The 19,986-nt window shown below is 48.1% G+C and overlaps 1 protein-coding gene across 13 annotated transcripts in view; it reads left to right on the plus strand.

The window, feature by feature from the left end:
- The window catches only part of LOC103316545 (PH domain-containing protein DDB_G0287875), a 73,368-nt gene that overhangs the window by 49,755 nt on the left and 3,627 nt on the right, over positions 1–19,986 (plus strand). For 9 of the 13 annotated variants that reach the window (XM_016990146.3, XM_016990147.3, XM_031931102.1 and 6 more), the window contains 2 exons: positions 2,553–2,615; positions 19,291–19,390. In XM_016990146.3, coding sequence (XP_016845635.1) covers positions 2,553–2,615; positions 19,291–19,390 — 163 coding nt within the window. Of the gene's footprint in view, positions 1–2,552; positions 2,616–7,958; positions 8,171–17,098; positions 17,664–19,290; positions 19,391–19,986 lie in introns of those variants that run through there. The other 4 variants (XM_031931124.2, XM_031931128.2, XM_031931127.2 and 1 more) reach the window with 4 other exon arrangements.

Here is a 19,986-nt window from a genome sequence, read left to right on the forward strand (position 1 = left end):
GAAGAAATTCGATTCATGTATTCACAGAGTTTTTTAATCTGATTTACGTTCTAAGTGACGTTGTAATATTCAAAATTTCCCACGGGGAGATGAAAGGCTGTCGAGAATTCAATTAGTAAACCTATTATCGGTCGTACCATAAAGTCCGGTGATATATGTGGCATGTGACAGCCGCCCGATTGTCCGAGTTTTGAATGCGTATCATAACGCGTTACGCGGTATCATTTCTCGTTGACGTATCCTATTACGACTCTGCGTTGCAGGCGTTATAGATAACGGGGTGAAATTTTGAAAGTCTACGTCAATCCCGTCGAGATTCTGCAACAGTTTGTATATAACCACCGAAACGTGCGAATAACTCGACCGACTTTATTTACTCACGACCGATTAGTTACTCACGACTAATCAATATACACGAACCGCAAGAGACGCGTAATAACGAATTCTATTTTTAAAATGCTCACTTTCCTCGATCAAAAAAAACGTCGTCACTCTCAGAAACAAAGACTCTCGTTCCGCTTCCTCGTCACCGCTAAAAAAAAAGAATAATAAAGCCATCTCACGGAGAGAGCTGCAGTTGCTCATACACACACAGGCGCATTAGTGATTCTCGTCGCGTTTGCTTATCGACGCTGCTGCCGCTCTCGCGCGCCGCCTTCGATTACTCATTACGATTTCCAATACACGCGCGTGTCGTCGTGTCTGTCGGCGTCTCCTCGCCCATACGAATCGCCGGTTTCTATTCGATGTTGTCAGTGCTCGTGTGTGTCTTCTTTTTGTGACCGAAATTTCGGGATAGCGGAAAATCTTTCTCCGGATTGACTCAGTTTACAGCATTCGAGGACAGGTGCACTCGTGTCGTTCGTCGCGTATACAGGCCGAACAATAAGGATTGACTGGTCGATATTGTTTGTGCATATGCGCGTGTGGACACATCGCGGGTAGTCGGCTATAATGTTATTGTAGAACGAATTGCGATTCGTCGAAGCGCCTTTGAATTGTATACTCTAGTTATGCATCGGTTTATTCCGTGCTCGAGAAAACGATGTAAATAATATTGTAATGGATGGCGTAATCCTGGGCTCGGAATTATTCAGACGTCATTGGGATAGATCTCGCGTGTATACGTAATTACCCACTCTTAACAACGCGTCGAAGTAATCTGAGCGCTATTAAGTTGTTTTTTCACTCCTATTGTACGCATGTAAACAAAGAATACCGACAGCCGTAAACGGTTTAAACGCCGCGTCGGGGCATCGCAATTTATCATCCTCTCGAGCGAAGCATCGCGTCAAACGCAATACTTTATCACGATGAAAAAAAAACCAACATCACCATACGAGCACAGACCACATACGGTAATCTCGACGCGAAATTCGCGCGACTCTTCTGCAGCGGAATTTCCTGTGCACGTCGCAGCGCGCGAGTCACTATCGGCAGGAAGAGCGCGCGCGCCGCTCGCTCGTTCGCTCGCTTGCGAGATAAAGGCGGAAAGTCGACGGCGTACAGCGGCCTCGCGCCAGTCGCGCCGCGGACTTCGTATAGCTCTCGTGCGCGCGCGCGCGCACGCTCGTTTGTTGTTTGTTTTTTTTTTATTGCCGGAGTGAACGTTCAGTCGTCGCGCTCGTAGTCGCGTAGTTCAGTGAGAGGATCGAGATGACGAGGATGTGAGTTACAGTTCGGTGAGGTTTTGCAGAGTGACTTTGGCAAAAGTGAAACCTTAGAGGCAGAGATGAAGAGGTTCAGGCAGTTTGTCACCAAGATGGGGGTGAGCTGCGATAGTTTATTAGTTTTCTAGTTGCGCATTGTAGTGTTAAAGTGTGTCTGTGTGTTTCGCTCAGCTTTCAAAAGTGCGTAGTGAGTCAAAGCGCGAGTGTCGGAACGGTCGGAGAAGAGAAAAAACAAGTTTGAATTTAAAATCCATCTGTTCATCCTTATCTAACGAGCTGGCATTCGAAATCGCGTTTGAAAGAACGAAGAATAATTCACGAAGCTAACCTATTTAGTCAAAAGTTTTACTGCCTGCAAACAGCGAGATAATCGCAGTGCAATAAAAGAACGTCAAAAAAAGTGTATACTCCGACTCGTCGAGGAAAATTTTCACCAAGTCTCGAAACCCAACAAAGCTTTCTAGATCGTTTAATACAAAACGACTTCGTCGCTTCCTGCGTTCGCGTATATCGATAAGCGTAAACTCACATATTTTCAACTAACGATCGCGCCATTAAAATTCCAACGCAGACAGCGCACTACACACGAGCTCCAAAAAAAAACGCAGCAACAATAATTTAGCCTATAGCACTCTTCCACGAAGCTGCACACGGAGCACTCGAACAGCGTGTAGTAGTAAGCGCATCGTTTCGTAATTGCATTACACGAAGTACAAGAGAAATGAATTTTTACACGAGAACTGAAAATAAAATCAGGTAAACTCGACGGTCGGCGTTCCTGAGCGATGCATCATCGTCATCGTACGCGAGCGCACATGATTAATTTTTCTAATTAGCCAATGCACTATCGAAAGTGACGCCGTTCTTTTCTCTCTGCCGCAGAACCGCTTCGCCAGCCGGGACAGGAGCGAGCGCAACCACGCAGCCGAGGATACACAAGCAAAAGTGAGTAATTCAGTCGACGTCTATAGCGTGTATTATATATACAGGCGTCAGCGGCGATTACGAATCCTTTGTACACTAAACTCGATTGGTTTCTTTTGACTGCTGCGCTACGGCTTATGTAGAGCACTGCGAGAGTCGTTTCTGGTTTTCCTTTATTTTTTTTTACTCGACGATCGCTGTTGCGATTTACGAGCTGCAGTGTTGCTGTGGTTTAAATGAGAGTCTCTCCTGGCGTGACTGGTGCCTCGCTTGAGAAAGATTGTTTTGAAAGATTCTTTTTTTTCGTGTATAATTGCGCGCGCTGCGTTTACTTTGGAGAACCAAGTTTTTCTTTATCGTATTCGGTGGCTTTTTCACGCTGTTTGTCCTTTATTACGTATTGTACACCGCGAGGAATTTCGCGTATACGTTTATGAAGCGTAAATCCGCGAGCTCTCGTATACGCGAGGTGTTACGTAAAAGATAAAATGCCAATAAATTATGCGCGCGGCTGAAAACGGCATTTTCGAGCTGATCGCGTGTGAAGTATAGAAGGATTCCGACACCTCTTTGACGGGGAGAAAAGATGACCTGATCGTGAAAGATACTTTTTCAGATTTATATGGAAGAGGAGAGAAAAAATTGATCGACGCGTTAATGGAATTTCGCGTTAATCGGCCGTCGATAAAAGTTTTATTGCACTTTCGTCCGCTTCCGAGTAACTCCGGAAAAGGCCTTGAAAATCGCCGAAGCGTTAAAAAGTGCGCGGAATCGCATTGTTGACGAGCGCGCGGCAACCTGCAAGATTCGGAGCAGATTTTAGTCACGCCACGAGTCGACGCTGACTGCGACGTTATTTATCTATTTACTGCGCCTCGCATTCGTTACGGAGAGCAACATTTTGTTTTCTTCTGAGAATCCGACGCTCTCTAACGCGCAGCGAACCTTAGCAAACTACTAACTTTTTTTGTAAATAAAAAAAGTGCATTCCAACCGTGGAGAAACAAATGAATAATCAGTATTGATTTTCGAACGTCAACGATCGCAATCTAAACATCATCCGCATATTCCCGCCGATGATTCAACAAGCGGCAGTACAAAGTAATCATCGGCACGAACGTTCGCGAAAAAAAAAACATTCGCCCGACAAAATTACAGCGCGAAAACTCCCTTCATCCGCGCACAGCGCGATAAAAACAAATCTTCCCAAGTCCAAACAAAGCTTCATCATCCCAGCACCTCCTCAAATCAAACAAAGCTCGCGAGCCGAGAATCTTTCTCTCAATTCACGCGCGCGCACGCGACAACCTGTTTGATTCAGCCTTGCGCGTTTTCCCGCAGCAACAGCCGCGCGCAAGAGACATAGGAAAAAAGTATGAGCGAGCGTCTATTATATTAATGCAGGCGCTCCCGGCGACGAGTCTCCGAGACTTTTTTCCCGTTACTTGGCCGGCGTGCGTGTAAGAGCGAGAGATGCAACCGTTGCTCGTCGTCGCGCGGCTGCGCTACTGCTTTTTCGTCGTCGTCGTTGTCGGTATATACACGGCTGCGCTTTACGAGCCTGTAAACGACGCGGGAAAAAAAGGAGGAGCGCAGCAGCGCCGTGCGAACGCGCGAGCCTTTGGGGACGTTGACCGGTTATATAGCAGCTGTATACTCGTGATTTTCTGTTTTGGTTTTGTTCCTTACGGAGGGGTGAGCTTTGTTTTGGTCGTTAGGGGTGAAGATATTTTGAGCTGGATTTATCTGGGAGGGATCGGGGTCTCGTAGTTCGGATGGTATGTGTTGAGAGGAGTAGTTTTAAGGATCCAGTAGATAAAGGACGAGGTTGGTTCGACGCAGCGGTTGGTAAGGTAGAACTCGTGCGCCTTCGATGCTGTTAGTTTCTGTCGGATGGTAAGGTAGCGATCCATCGACGTTGTCTAGTAAAACCGGAGTTCGTTCGCAGAGGTCTCTGTGATCTCCGAATTGTTGGTCAAATTCTCTTTAATTAGAATTTCTCTCATTATTGTTCCAGTATTAGTTTCGATTTATTAAATTAAATTCATGCGCGTCGTTCGACCGAATTCAAAATTGCGTATAAACTCTTACAAATCGGTATATCGCTTCCACTTCACTACAATACGTAACGATCTCTGTTCTTCGCAACACAGCGAATCGATTCTCATCGCGCGCGTAACCCGTTCATCCCGCGCCATAGGATTTGCGCCACTTAGTTACTTTAGCAGCAGCAACAGACGTATAGCCTCCTCCGCGTAAACCATAAGCACGCAACAGGCCTGCAGGAGTTTTGGTCTTTCTCTCCGCGGTAGCCGTGCCTATCTCTCTGTATCTTTGCCCCAGTCCAATGCACAGCCGAGCGGGTTCTCCGTAATAGTGGAGCTGCGAGGAGGAATTACGTAAAGAAGAAATGACCGAGCGTCTTCGGTGAAGCGCGAAAAACGCGAGTCCGTATTTTTTTTTTCTCTCTCTCTCTCTCTTTCGCGCGGCTAGACTTTCGTTCCTGTTTCTGGGTTGCGACTTTTTTGCGAGCTCCGATACATGTACTCTGTATACCACTGCTTCGTTCGATCGGCACAGATTGGAGAAATATACGTGGCTTTTCGCGAAAAAACGAATCAGAAAAAAATTGCACGCGCGAACATCATCGACAGCGGCTGGATTTTCCGCGTCGTAAATCCGTTGATTTTCCCAGATAGACGTGAACACGATGAGCGAGGGTGTGTAATTTCAGATAGACGCGCGCGCATTCGCTATTTTTGCAAGCCCGATATGCACTCGCGCAATTTTGCCGTAATGTTAACGAGGGAATAGGCTGCGAGAGATAAAGCCGGAAGATTATTGATGATTGCCCGGCTCGGAGATAATGCCGAGATTAAGGAGAATAGCCTTTTATTGGTTGCTCTTGCCGGTCACTCCTATTATCCATGTACCTGTACTCGTTTCAAGCGCGAAGAAAAATACGTTTCAATACGATAAATCGCGATAGTATCGCCGCAGTTTTTCCATCTGGCGTCGACGACAACGGCGTGACAACGCTTGCCCGATAAAATACTTTCACTCGCCCTTTTTTTCGTTGCTCCGCGTCGTCGTATGTATAATCGCGACATTGAAAGCGCGCTGTTGTCGATCCATCTTCCGCGTGTAACGAAGCATGGGGAGAAAAAAGCTCGCGATGAAAAAGAGAGAGAAATGGGGAGAGCGAAGTTGCGGCGGCGACTGATAAGGACGCTTCGCGCACGCGAGAGAAAAAAAACAACGGAGGGATGAAGGCTGATCTCGTTTGTTTTGAGAGGGATTACGCGTTACCTAGCGCCTTTCTCCGATAGCCCTCCCGAAACAAAGCTGCGACTTTTCCGACTCGGACAAAAATCATCAATCACGTCGTGCGGGAGGGACAAAAATGGCGCAAACAAAAACGAGCGTGTCCGTGCAGACAGAATAACCGGGACTGCTGCGTATAGAGAAACGTATTACTGCGCGGGGAAAATGAGGAAGTCATCGAGGAGTAGAAAAATAGTAGACGAAGCAGAGAGAGCTAGAGAGGCGGTCGCCGTGAGCAACAGCTGGCGAGCGCGACGTGTGTATGTGTGTGTATGTGCATCGTCGTCGCGCGAGTACAGTTGTTGTACAGGCTTTCAATACGAAAGAGGACCTTGCGGGTTTGTCTTGATGCGTTAAAAATGACTCTTTATTCTTAAGTGGCTTTTTTTTGTAGTCTAATTGATGGCACAGAGCCTTATTCCTTCCTCGAATGACATATCATCATCGAGGACGTATCCGGCTGTCCCGAAGCAGTGAATTTTTTCTCACGTGCACCACAGCGATGCTGCTTCGCGCTCCACACGAGAGAGTACACATCACGGCAATTAAAAGCCTCTTGAAGTTTAGCGCACAGACTGAGAGACACTATAATAAGCTTTTGAAACCGAACGGTATCACGACAGAGCGCATGCAAACTCGCTGCGCTGCCCTCTCCTTTCGCCTATAGGCCGTGTGCGCGTCGCAACCTTTCTCTCTATATCGCCCACCTACACGCCGGTACTCTTCGATGCTTCGCGCCGACGTCCTCCCTCTTTTCTGCGTCGTTGCTGCTTTTTTTCATTCATCTTCATCTCTCTCTCGCTTCGATCGAAAAGTTTCGCAACGACGATTGCTGTACGCGTCGCCGTCGTTGATGTAGAAAGATAGGAAAATTAGCCGAGGCGGTTCTTTTCCGTGTGTAATTGTCGAAAAAAGTGCGCGTAAGCATCGGATAAATCAAATTTACGCTCGTCGACTCCTTTCGTCATGGGACTCGAAAAGCGCGCAAAGTATTTATTAGCTATAAATCATCGCATTAAAATTTCCCCTCAATAATAACACAATGTAACACTACGGGACCCAACCCTGCCTCGGCTCTCCCGGCGTTCTCGTTGCATTGCGACAGCGAACGTTCACTCATAAAAAGCTAACTAATTACGACGGCCGCGGCCGATATCGCTCTCTCCGACAACGACATCCTTGAAGCCCCGAGATCGCGTGTGTATACAGTGTTGTACCGCATCGTCCGCGTCTGATTGATACGGTGTATACAAATAGAGTCCGTATACAAATAGAGAACAGAAGTGCATATTACGGGAGGCTATAATTTAATGAACTCCCGCGCGCGCGCGCGCGCGCTGAGAGCACAAAGTCTCGAGCCTCTCGCGCGAGAGAGCAGCCGTTGCTTTTCCAACTAATCGCAGTAATTGCAGCGGCCAACGAGTAAAAGTGCGCCGCGCGCCGAGGCATTTATTTAACTAACTTTTCCGCTTGCCGCCTGCTGTAATCGGATTATATTTAGTTGAGGATCGCTCGCGACCGAGTTTTTTCTTCGTTCGAGCGCGGTATCAGAGGAAAAGAAGCTTCGACGACGCGCTTTTGTTTCTCGGACGTTCCGTGTGCCCGAACGCACTTTCCTAAGCTCCACAACGAGCCATTCATGCCTCCATTCATCGATCCACCGGCTGCGAAAACAAAGCCCACTTAGAGGCCGCACCGAAAAACTCTTTCTTCCTTCCCTCTCGCAATCATCGTCATCATCGCATAATCGCAATCGTCGTGCTCGTCGTCGTCCTCCGACCATTAGACTCCCGGGTCTTATTCCATTGTGCGTGTACACCGCGCCGCCGTCGACTCTTCCCCCGCGCAATTTCTCTCTCTCTCTCTCTCTCTCTCTCTCTCTCTCTCTCTCTCTCTCTCTCTCTTTCTCTCTTCGCCTGCACGCACACAGACACACAGAGTTATACGCGCGTTGTGTAGCGCTACGTAGGCACGTGTGCGTGTGTATAGTGTACAGAGAGGATAGAGGCGCAGCTAGCACGCGAGCAAAGGCTTCGTCGCGGAGGAGCCGAGGCGAACGGCCAAGATCGCGGCACACGGCAGTTTTCCGCTCGCCGCCGCAGCGCTCGGTCGACACTGGCTTAGACAGCGGGCTTTACTCGCGCGCGAGCCGGTTTTTCTCTCGCTCTCTCGCGCATCAGTGTTTTTGTTTGTGAGTTTTCCGTGTCAGGATTATATGCCCACTTATAACATCGTACGGGGCTGTGGGGCTTGTACGTCGCCTGCTTTTCATTTCCTTTGCCCGCGACAGTATAGGGCTGCGAGTGAATTTTTATACCTCGTTCTAAAAATGCGGGGACCTGCGAAGGGACGACGCGGTTCGTAGCGTTATTACACTTTTCGCTCGAGAGAATTTTACGTATGAAATTCGAGAGCTCGCGAAGTGAGGCTGATCAACGCAATTGCGATGAATTTAATCGGAGTGTAGCGCAGCCATCTAAAGTGAGACGAATTGAAGGGCCGCTGGGAAACGGACGCACGACTCTCTCGCCTGCTTTAATACGTCAATTGTAGTTGTAATGAACTGTAATGCGTTTTCGAGTCCATAGTGCTGCGACACTCATCTCTCCGGAGCGAAATAACGTCGATTGTTTAAATTATTACAAAATACTTAAAAATTTGAGAAAGTACCGTAAATTCCGGTAAAATTACGGAGTTTCCAGTCGGCAGGAACAAAGAACGTGCGCGGCACGTATAGCCGAGCTCGTTGTGGCGAAATCGCGCGAGCGCGCGGTAATTTTTGAATGTTGAAATATCTCTCTTTAATATAAAGGACTATTGCGCGAACCGGCGGCGCGCACAGCTGTATATCGGTAGCATCTTGGCTTCGACTGGAAGTGCTCCTCTGCCCGCAACACCGGGGTATACGTCTTTTTCTTCATTGACGTAATAATTGAATGCCGCGCATTTCGGGTACGTCAGCTCGACAATTTTCAATTTTACTTAGGTGCAATACTTGTATAGAGGCTCGAGTATCGAACGCGTAAAACTCGAGAGAAATTATGGTAATGAGGGGAATAAATACCGTGCTTATAGATTATTTTACGATAATACTTGCTCCGCAATAATTCTAAAGACAACGAGAGCAGGCTGCTGCCTCGAAGCTATGAGAGTATAATGATTTCTCGACGTTTTACGGTTAAAGGGTGGGCAGAGTAATGACTCGGGTACCGTTAAGCAAATAATAGAAAAAGCCGGTACGGATAGAGAAAGAAAGAGAGGGGAGAAAAAACTTGCGCTTAGGGACAGATAATAAATTCGCGCATTATCCATAGGATGGAATGTTTTACAATCAATATCGCAAGTTATTTATGAACGAGTTCGTTTGAGCGTTAAACGAGCGCTGCTATTCAATTTGAGCCGAGATTTTAATGCTTTGCCAAAAAGCGATTTAAATAATTAGAAGTGAAAGCCGCGTGCGAACCGCCGCAATATCATCGACAATAAATCTTCCAAAGAAAAAGAAAGCGCTAATTTGCGGCAAACGTTAATTTATTACGATGCGCGCTAAAGCCGCTACAGTATGTATCTATGAAAAATCGCGCACGAACGAGCGTTTCGAGCTTCTCTCGAATTTCGAAAAGCACAACCGTTCGGTTTCGACTTTACTACAAACGACCGCCACGCGTATCTGTGTGCACGCAGTTGGAAATTAGACATCAATTATGAAAATTACTACGCGTCCCCATTTTGGCATCGATTGTGTGCGGCCACAGGACGATCTTATCCAAGCAATTTTTCACGTAATATCCTGCCCGAGTAAAGTAAAGTTTTAGAGAGAGAGAGAGAGAGAGAGAGAGAGAGAGAGAGAGAGAGAGAGAGAGAGAGTGAGAGAGAGCGCAATTCCACGAGGCATTTTCTCTCGATCACAACGTATGATCGCGTCTGTAATAACACCCGACTGAAGTGTTTGCCCTGACTGCGCGTAAGCATGTCATTGTTTCTGCGTACAACAGCGAGACACGGTGAAAATTCGAATTTCCCTCTCGATACGCGTTGGAATCAGCAGCAGATCAGCGAGTCCGAGAAATTGCGCAGCGGGAGGAAGCGGAAAAGACAGAGTTTTTTCCGGCTCTATGTGTATGTGCACAAATGTAGAAAGTAAACAAATTCGCTTCAATTTCGCTGGTGCACCGGCGGATGCGTGTCTCTCTCTCTCTCTCTCTCTCTCTCTCTCTCTCTCTCTCTCTCTCTCTCTTGGGGCCAAGTGGCCGCAAAGTTGCAACACACGCGCCGGCGATTTTCCGCTCTCGAATTTCTCGGATTTATATAATCCGCGCGCGAGTCTCCAGCTGCGATTTGTTAATGAGCCGCGTTTGCTCGACTCGCGAAAGCTCCGCCGAGTTTCTCGCCTCCTTGGCTTTGATGGATCGAGTTTATCGAATGAATTTCCGAGTGCAATGTTGATTCTTTCGTAAGCTAGAGCAATTTCCTGCTTGTAATATGCATCGCTTTCGGCTTTGTACATCCTAAAGCGTCTATTGTCGAACACTTCCTATATTTGATGTATCTGTCAACAATAAGCCGCGGAGAAAAAACAATCACTGCCGTATTGTCTATCCCCCCTCGCCGCCGAATCAATATTTTACTTACAATACTACAAGTCAATCGTCGCCCGGCGGCAAACTATACACTATACAGCTTACAGTCGCCTTTTCTCACGGACGTTTCAATTACCCGGCGTCGCGGCTTTTCCTATTTAACTTACTGCTCGCGCGACGCGATATTTATTTTTCGCCGTGTTGTTGCATGTTCAGTAGTGGGTCAGCTCTTATCGGGGAGCAGTAATAGAAAAATGAATTATCAGTCGACGCCGCCGGGGGAGAAAAAATCTATACACTGCAACGAGCCGAGAGAAAGAAAGAGCGCCGGACAATCAGAGCGAATCGCGCGATATTATACTCTCGATCTCGCTAAATTAGCATGCTTCCGAGCTGGCGCTTCGCGCATGACAAGATGCATTTTGCGCGAAAGTCTTTTTTTGCGCGCGGATCGACTTTGCGGTATCGCGTACTACTGTCTTTCGGCTATTCTTTCGGTCGGATGAAATTCACGCGGTGATCTCTTTTTCTCAGCGCACTGTTCATCGCTATCGGGCATTTTATTCATCCGCTGAAATTCATCGTCGAATGAATTATTCAAACGCACTCGAAATAATTGAATAAGCCCGAGCGACGAATTAAAATAACAAAGTTCACGGCAGTGTGCAGCGTATACGCATGCCGCGCGCGTGAAATACATAATAAACTGCGTGATTCTCCGAAATATATCCGGAGAGAACATAATACTTCGAGCACGACAAGCGCGAGCGTAAAAATGCACACCCGCTCGGCCGTAAACCACAATAACATCAACGTCAATCTCTCTCCCTCTCTCGAAAAATTTTTCCATTCATTCCTCGCCAAGAAGAGCAGCAGCGCATCCGCATAAATTACCTCTCAAAAAGAATACGCTCGCGACACATCCCCTCCATATTATTATTAAAACCGGAATAATTCGCCGACGCGGTATTGTGTCGCTTCGCAGCCGAATGATTTCGAAAAAAGGGTAGCGCGCGCGAAAGAGAGAGAGAGAGAGACAGAGAGAGGAGAGCTTGGTTTCATGAAAAACACGCCGAGTGTAACGCGACGACCGCATATTTTCAGCGGCGGCGACACAATGCCGCGGAAACGCGAGCGTGCGCCACATTTCCGACATCCTCCTAACACCGATGCAACGCGCGTGTCACGTTCATGCGCCGTTAATTACGCGAGGCTCTCCCGGCCTCCATTTTTCATCTGTTCGTCGCCTATTTGTCACCGGTCGGCTCTTTTTTTCGGGCGCGCTTCGCGTCGAGCCGCGGTTATTATTATTATTAAGGATTTTTATTATATGTGACGAAAAATATTCCTCTTCTCGCGGGGGTGAAGTTTTTGCCGCGCTGATTATAGTAACGATGCGAGCTCCTAAAATTAATACATGAACCCTTGAAAGAAACCGATGCGCACACGTAGCAGTCTAATTGCGCCCGAAGCTCGTAATTTTGCATATACACTGCGAGAGCAATTATATTGTTCCCTCCACGCCTTTCGCTCGTGCGCGCGGCTTTTTATTTTAATTAACCTTGATGCGTCGCGTCTCAATTTTGAGAGACTTTCTCAGGTCATTAAGTCGCAGCCATGATTAACTATATACCTCGACGCGTATTATACACAACGAGGTGCGCTCTGCGCCGAGCGAAAACAACTCGTATACACACATACACACAGCTCCGTGTGCCCTATTTCTCGTCTCTGCTTTAATGCTTTTTATTTTCCTCCGCATACGCGCACACGTGAAATATGAATCAACGCGCAACGGCTTATCTCCAGTTTCTAGAAACGAACCGGTGGGTGTCTCCGCAGGAGAGAGCGAGAGAAAGATTGCGAAAACACCCAGGATTCACCCGGGACGATGAGGCTTTATCGCTCTCGCTCTCGCGTTTTGTATACTCTTGAAACGTCGTTTTCGTGCGATATAATACACACTTGACACAGTTCCGCGTCGGGATTCGTTCGCTTTGGATTTGCGCGCTTCGACGAGTATAGTATGGCATACGTTTTTTCGCCGCATGACAATTCATTAATTTCGATCGCAGCGCGCATTCTCGAGCCACTCCCCCGTCCATATGAGTATGTAACGCTTGACACGCGCTTGAAATCTCAGCGCGTGCGGACTTTTACTTTTGCTTCGTATACACATCTAGATTTTCCGCGCGTGTATACCCCCGCAGAGAAAAATGACAGCGATTCGATATAGACGTCTATACAGTAAAACGCGCGCGCGCGCGCGCGCACACAATTCCGTGACCGCTTTCGAGACTATATTCACGCTTGATTATTCGAATACGATAATTCTCCGACATTGCAAAAATATCCAGGGGCAGATGATAAAGTCACGCTGACGCGGATGCCTTTCAAAGCGTCGACGCTCGTACCTATATCGAAATCCGTTAAATCACACACGCACACATAGTAAATTGACTCATCGTCGTCGCGCAACGCGACACATCCATACAGTCGTATATACCGGCTCCAAATGGAAATTAGTATACAGTTATACGATGAGATGCGTCGACGACCCGACGTTTGTACATCATAACGATTTCCAGTTCGCTAAACGTGTTAGAACTGCTTATTAGACTGATTTGCATGCGCAGCGCGTTTCACGTGTATCGACGTTCGAATTTACTTTAGGTTAAATTTCCGGAAGTCTATAATATATAGCGTATACGCTAGCTTCCTTTCGATCGAATCGAATTTCGTTAGGTTCGTTTGAAAGACGAAACGAACCGCAAAGTATAACGCAACGCAAGAGTCGGTGTACTCGCGGAGAACGAACCTCACCACTATATTTATGCATCCCGCAAAAGCAAACCATAAAAGAAAAATCCTCTCGCGCGTGTATCCCCGTAACTATATAAAGCCGCAGAGCTTGGCGTGTCTAACGGTCCTCCCGCAGCAGCGGCGCTTCGTCAATCGTCAGTTGGCGAACGAACTCTCCATACGCACATCCATACCCATATGTACACCGCAGCAAAGATTAACGGCTCCTCGTAACCCCGGCGCACACGTCCCGCCCACTGCGCGATGATCGATCGCGCGCGCGCGCGCGTTTTAATTGCGCGCGAAAAAGGGACGCGCCGATTCGAATTTCCCGCGCGCGTGTAAACTCGTCGTATCGGCGTGTGATCGAGTGGTACTCTTTTGTTTGATCGGCCGCTTCTGCATACTCGAGCTTTTTTTTCGTTGGATTTTCATATGCACACGACCATAAAAATCGAACGAGCCGTGTTTTAGCGCTAGCGGGAATGACGGATTGTCAACTTTCTTCCGCGGAGAGTTGGCAGTAAAATTCAAACGGCTGAAATATCATTACGCCGTCAGTCATCCTTCGAGCTATAGGTGCATCGTCTTTAAAATTTGCCTCCGCGCGGGGCTTCGACGCAGTTTCTCGAGAAGGAGTAGACTTTCCCGCGAGAGAGAGAGAGAGAGAGAGAGAGAGAGAGAGAGAGAGAGAGAGAGAGAGAGAGAGAGAGAGAGAGATGACTAACCGGGTCAAAATTTCACCTTCGAATAATAATAATAATCTAAAGAGCCTCTTCCTACGCGACGATCGACCCAGTTCGCGCGTGTAATCCAGTTTCCACGCGACTCGTGAAAAACAATTTTTTGTCCTCGAATTTCAAAATTGCCTCGCAATAAGCGTATACGCGAGAAAAAAGTCCATCTCGTCGTCGTTCGGTAAATAAAAGACAGAGCGTACATAATACACGTTCAGTCCTTGCCCAAGCGCCGTATACGGCCTGTCTTCTCTCGCTTTGGTCTTTCGTAATTCGCCGCCTCGCGCGAAATCGCACTCCTCCTCCTTCTCTCCTAATGACGATAATGGCAGTAGACGACAAAACGTAGTAATAATTCGTGTATGGCTCGGCCGCCGCAGCGTGAAAGGGGAACGGCACGATCTCGCGTGTATTACGTATACGTGTGTATAATACTGTAAGGCGGTGTGTATATGATGGTCTGATACATCCCGTGGGCGCCTGGAAGACTCTCTGCGGTGAGCGCGTGGGTCGTGGGCTCGCGACGCGGCGGAGCTTCTTTCTTTGGGATTTTTCTCGAGATCGGCTCTCGGCTTTTACGGGGACGTCCTTTTGCGGAAATGGCTTGGCTGCGATTTTCAGTTTTAATTGTTTTTACCTCTGCGGAATCGGGGTCGAGATTTATCAAACAGGCGCAAGTAGTAACTGTCGGATCCGGTCAGCCCGTAAAAAAATGAGTCGGAAAATAAACTTCAAGGCAGTAACTACATTAAAAAAGGAGAGAGAATAAACACGCAACACTTCACTCGCACGAACTTTCTTCGAAATCCTTCACCCACTTCTCCGCCAATATTCGGAATAGCACAAACGTTCTGTCTCTCTCCCGTTGACAATAAAACTTCTGCGCGGCGCCTCTACCCGAGATTTCCGGATATCCTCGCGAGAGCTGCGCTCGTGTTTCGCGTTGCAAAAGCGAAAAACCGCCGCTAGAAAGAATAACAAAAATGCGCCGCGTGCGCTTTTGTGCTCGGGAGTTGATTCATCGCTCCTAATTAGACTTTTTGCAAACGCCAGTCGAGTACGTCTTTCGAATTTCCCGGCTCGTAGATTTAAGAGAGATATCTGCACTCGCGCGCGTTTCTTCCTTGAATTTATAATTCCAACGCCGACTTGGCGTTTTCGAATTTCGTAACGCGCGCGCATCGGAGCTTAAAAAACAAACAAAAGTTAAAATTATACCTATCGATTACAAGCATCCGAAGAAAAAAAACGCTCGTCAAGAATGTATACAGTCGGTCTAAGCATCAGCTAACGAAGCGCGAGCTCTCGCAGAGAACAAAGAAAGAGGAAAAGAAACGCACCGACAGCCGGAAGCGCGCAATAGAGCTGGAATCGCGGGATACAGGCGCGGCGGCGAGCAAAGCGCATAATCGATGTCAGCCGCTGTCGAGAGGCTTCCTTCGACTCTTATATATCTACTCTTTACACACTGTATACGTATTATCGGCGTGACGATGCTTCGTTCGAAGGTGGAAGGTCGCGTGGGAAGCGATATCAAGATCGCTCGAGGTGATGTGGGAAAGGGGCACGATCGAGATGTTGCGCTTCGCGCGGTGAAATCGGGAAGGGAGTACGTAAGAGAAGTAGCTTCTTTTCTCATTGTTTTTGGATATTCCGGCGGGGATGTATAGCCGTTTGGCACGCGAATTTCGCTTACGACTTTGTTTACCCCGATGGCTCATCGTCGCTCCCCTGAATAGCTCGCGATACCCATCAATTACGATATTTCATTATAGGTATACAGTCTTTTTTGTAAATTGCCTTAGCAAAATATCAGAAAATATTCGTTCTACAGCGCATTAAACCGACGGGGTGGGATCCACAGCTACACATCGCGTGAGACGAGCTTCATCGCGGCCTCGGAGCCATCGGAGCCAGGAGGAACTTCGCCGCCGCATTATGACGATATCAACATACCCATCCGTCGTGTTCTCGTCGCGTTCGTCGATCGATTGCACTGCGACGTTGGCTCCGCGACCCCTTCGGCCTTCGACTCTATATGATACACTACTTTTTTATATACGTATATAACCGATTGTTCGAAATGGATTTACATATCGCGATGTTTTACGGCTGAGGAAGTGTCGTAATTCAAGAGAACACTACAGCGAGCGTTATTTATTTATCACGCTTTCACTTTCGCGAATTTCCAAATTAAACTCGTTACAATTGATACTGGATTTCGCGGCCGTTATTCACGCTCACTGGAATTAATAATTGGCTACGTGTTATATATAACCGCGCACAGCCGCGAGGAAGAGATCCGTTCATTGATAAATTATCTGATCCGGTGTACAGAGTTCTAACCCGCTCGTATATAACAAGCGTGATCTCTGCGGCGCGAATTGTCTAAATTGGGATCTCGAATTAGCCCCGATATACACCCGAACGAATCAATTGTGAAGCGGCCGGTGCTTTGGAAGCTATACGCACATCCGATAATTGAGAAAAATCAATCGCGCGCAAGCAGTTCGGAAAAAAGCCTGAAAAAGCCCACACAACGGACTTTCCTTATCTCTCTCTCTCTCTCTCTCTCTCTCTCTCTCTCTCTCTCTCTCTCTCTCTCTCTCTCTCTCTCTCTCTCTCTCTCTCTCTTTCAGGCTATAAAAACCAGTCACTCGATGCAAATTCCGATCGATAGCTGCGGCGCAGCCTTGCGAATATGCGTATCGCGCAATGAAAAGTCGTTGGGGCCAGGGTACACAAGCGATAGCTGGAAAAGGAGCAGCGCTTGATTGGAAAATAGAGCTGTAAATATAACGCGCGCACTAATCCCTTCACGTCGAAAGCCGCGCGGCGAGGACGACGTCGCCTTTTTGAGCTGTCGCGAGGTCTTTCTTTATGCTTATGCGCCGCTGGTTATTTATCGCCGCGATAGTTCAATTAATGGTGTCGCCGTTTCGACCGAAGGTTCACTCTCGCGTTTTATTGGGCTGGGGGCAAGCGAAATGAAAAGCATCGTGTAGAGGCAATTTGGCCTCTCTCACTACATAAATCGAATCTCTTCGAATTCACAAAAAAGTTTTCTCATCGTCGCAACGAAGAAGTGAAATCTCAAGCATCATCCCTCCGATATACGTAACATGAAGTAGCCTATACTGGAACAGCGCATCAGCGCTCAAGGCAACGATCAACTCAGAGAAGAGCGTAAACGAAAAGTCTGGAAAATGGTGGTCTCTCACCGCGAGAGCAGCATCTCCTCGAACATCCGAGCGATAATCGAGCAGCTGAACCTAAACCCGGTGGAGCGTCGTCGGCTCATAGAGTCGCGCAGCACCGGCGACCTCAAGCTCAGCAACAAGCAGCACATCCACCAGCAGCAAAAGCACGCGGCTCTGCTGGTGGACTCGGTGACGAGGCCTCGAGTGACGATAGGCGTGTACGGTTTGCGTCAGGTCGACAACAAGAGCCACCAGGAACAGCTGACTATCGGGAAGATCGACGCGCAGCACGGCTTACAAAGCTTGCAGAGCATCAAGAGCATCCAGAGTGTGCAGAGTCTTCAGAGCGAGAAGAGAAAAGTCGTCGTTAGGAGGGTCGAGGCCAGGACCAGGCAGAGGATACCCCCGAGACTCGAGGTGGACGAGGTAGCTTCTCCTCGAGTTGCAAATTTAAGAATCGAAGCCTTACGCGTTGTCGTGCGCATACGCGGCTTACGTAACGCGAGCGCAGAGATAAGTTTAAAATCTAATAACGGCCGCCTTCTCCAGCCGGTAAGCCGCTTTGCGTTAACCCGCACTACGTCGCATGCTCAATGACAATTTCGCCGCGAGTTGGAATAGCGCCGAAGAGGTGACGAGAAGGGCGTTCCAGGCGATTCGAAAGCATTGCTGCGCGGCGAGAAAGTATAACGTCCTACTCTTATCTCGAAGACGAGAAACAAATGCTCGCGGCACATAAAGCGAAGTATATCACGACGATTAAATCGCTCTCCACCGTCTATATCGCGTGGAAACTACAAAGTATAGCAGTCCCTTGGCAATGAACGCGCTCGAGTTAAGCGAGTTTCGACTTCCTAATAACGCTTTACGACTGCGGCGTTTCATAATTTTTCCTCCGCATCCGCACGGGGATCTCCATAAAATTACACTCGCGCGACGAGCGCTATATATTTCACGAGTCGCTTCCTCGTCACCTTATTCCTACAGACACATTATATACATAAACGTTGCACAACGAGAAAAGCCTATACTGGAACTGGCACCTGCAACCGGTCTCTCTCTATCTCTCTCCTCCACAACACGCTGCGAGTCCATCCGCACTAGCGCTGCTGCACTCGCAGCTCCGCTATAAACCGTTAAACGCCGCCGAGGTTCGCACGGCCGCGCGCGCGCGCGCGCTCGGCTGCATTAAACGAGAACGAGAGGCGTGTGCAGTGCGCAGACCGGCTCTCTTGGGAAAACTCTGCGGATCGTTATGACGAGTTTGTTTATGACGTTTCGAGGATGCGGGATGCCTTTTTTCCCCGACGCTCGGTCGGCACCGATCGAGCGGGATTTTCGAGTTTGCTATTATTTCTTTCTTTTTTTTTTTGCTCGGGATTGTGGGAGCGAGCTGCATTTTTCTGTTTTATCGCGAACGCGGCGGTATGCGCGCAGTTGGAAATAAAAGTGTTGGACGTCGTCGTGACGGGGCTCATTGTGTGTTTGTGTCGTAGAAATTGCTTTCTTAGCGCGCGTTTTGCAACGCCTAGAGCGAATAATAATAATGATTATAACGATATAGCAGTAGTAATAATCGTGTGGCGTATAGGAATAAAATATAAGCGACGCCACACTTTCCCACAATTAAAAGTGGAGTGAAACTGGTGCTCCTATCGCACAGATTGTACACACACACAACGAAAGTGTTCTTTTCTATATTGGAGAACAGCGACAAATGGCGTGTATATTTGACAATGCTCGGGGAACATCGCACACGGATAAACATCTGAAAATTATACGTTCAAAATATATACCGTCCGTTGGCCCTGCGCATAAAAACCGCACAAAAAACACACGGCTTGTTATTCTTCCCGTCCTCGAACAGCGTCGATACATATCGAGGATAAACACGAAGAGTGCGCTCGTGTATCTACGATGAAAAGCAAATAACAGGCTAATAAAAATACGCGCTACAGAGCTCGCATGCTGCGCAGCAAGAAGAAACCAAACGCGCGCTGTGTCCTATCGCTATAATCACACGCTCTAACTCGCACTCTGTTTGTCCACGCAGGTCCCGAGGAAGGATGCGCCCACACCGGCGAGCAACAACAACAACAACAGCTCGTCCATCATCGCCGAGGAGGCCAGCTCGCCACTCAAGGAAGATCTTCGTAAGTGTACGCGACGCACGCGCAATCGATCCTATAAACCTTCGCATATTTCTTTTCAAACACCCGCGAGGGTATAGAATCAGTCATTTATGTTACTACGACTGTAGCGCACATCCGGCGCTTGTTTACACACTTTGAATGTGTACACAGCTCTGGTGCAGTGGTGGCCGTCCTTCGTTGTCATGATTAATACACGGAATCGTGCGGTCGCACCGGCAATTAACGCACAGGGCTTTCGCGCGAGATCGGCCGCGAGTATACATTATGCGCAAACGCAAGGCTCGCATGTCTGTCTCTCCCTCGCGCGAATAGAAACGGTCGGAATTTACAACGCGGTGAACATCGCGATGGAGCCACTCTTGACACAATTGGCGACGATTGGAAATTCTGCGCAATCTCCGATGACCTGATTACGCGGAGCGCGATCGATTCGAACTTTGACGATTTTTTTCCTGCCGATGGTAATCCGGCTGCTCGCGAGTTTCCGAGATGGAAAAAAGAGCGCGGCGCGCTTTCTCCGGGGCCTTTTTTTCTCGTTGTATTGTAGCGCATATACTTTCACATCCCTTTGAAACTAGTCGCGCAGATATCATCTC

This window comes from Nasonia vitripennis, chromosome 1 (assembly GCF_009193385.2).
Source record: "Nasonia vitripennis strain AsymCx chromosome 1, Nvit_psr_1.1, whole genome shotgun sequence".
Classification (NCBI taxonomy): domain Eukaryota; kingdom Metazoa; phylum Arthropoda; class Insecta; order Hymenoptera; family Pteromalidae; genus Nasonia; species Nasonia vitripennis.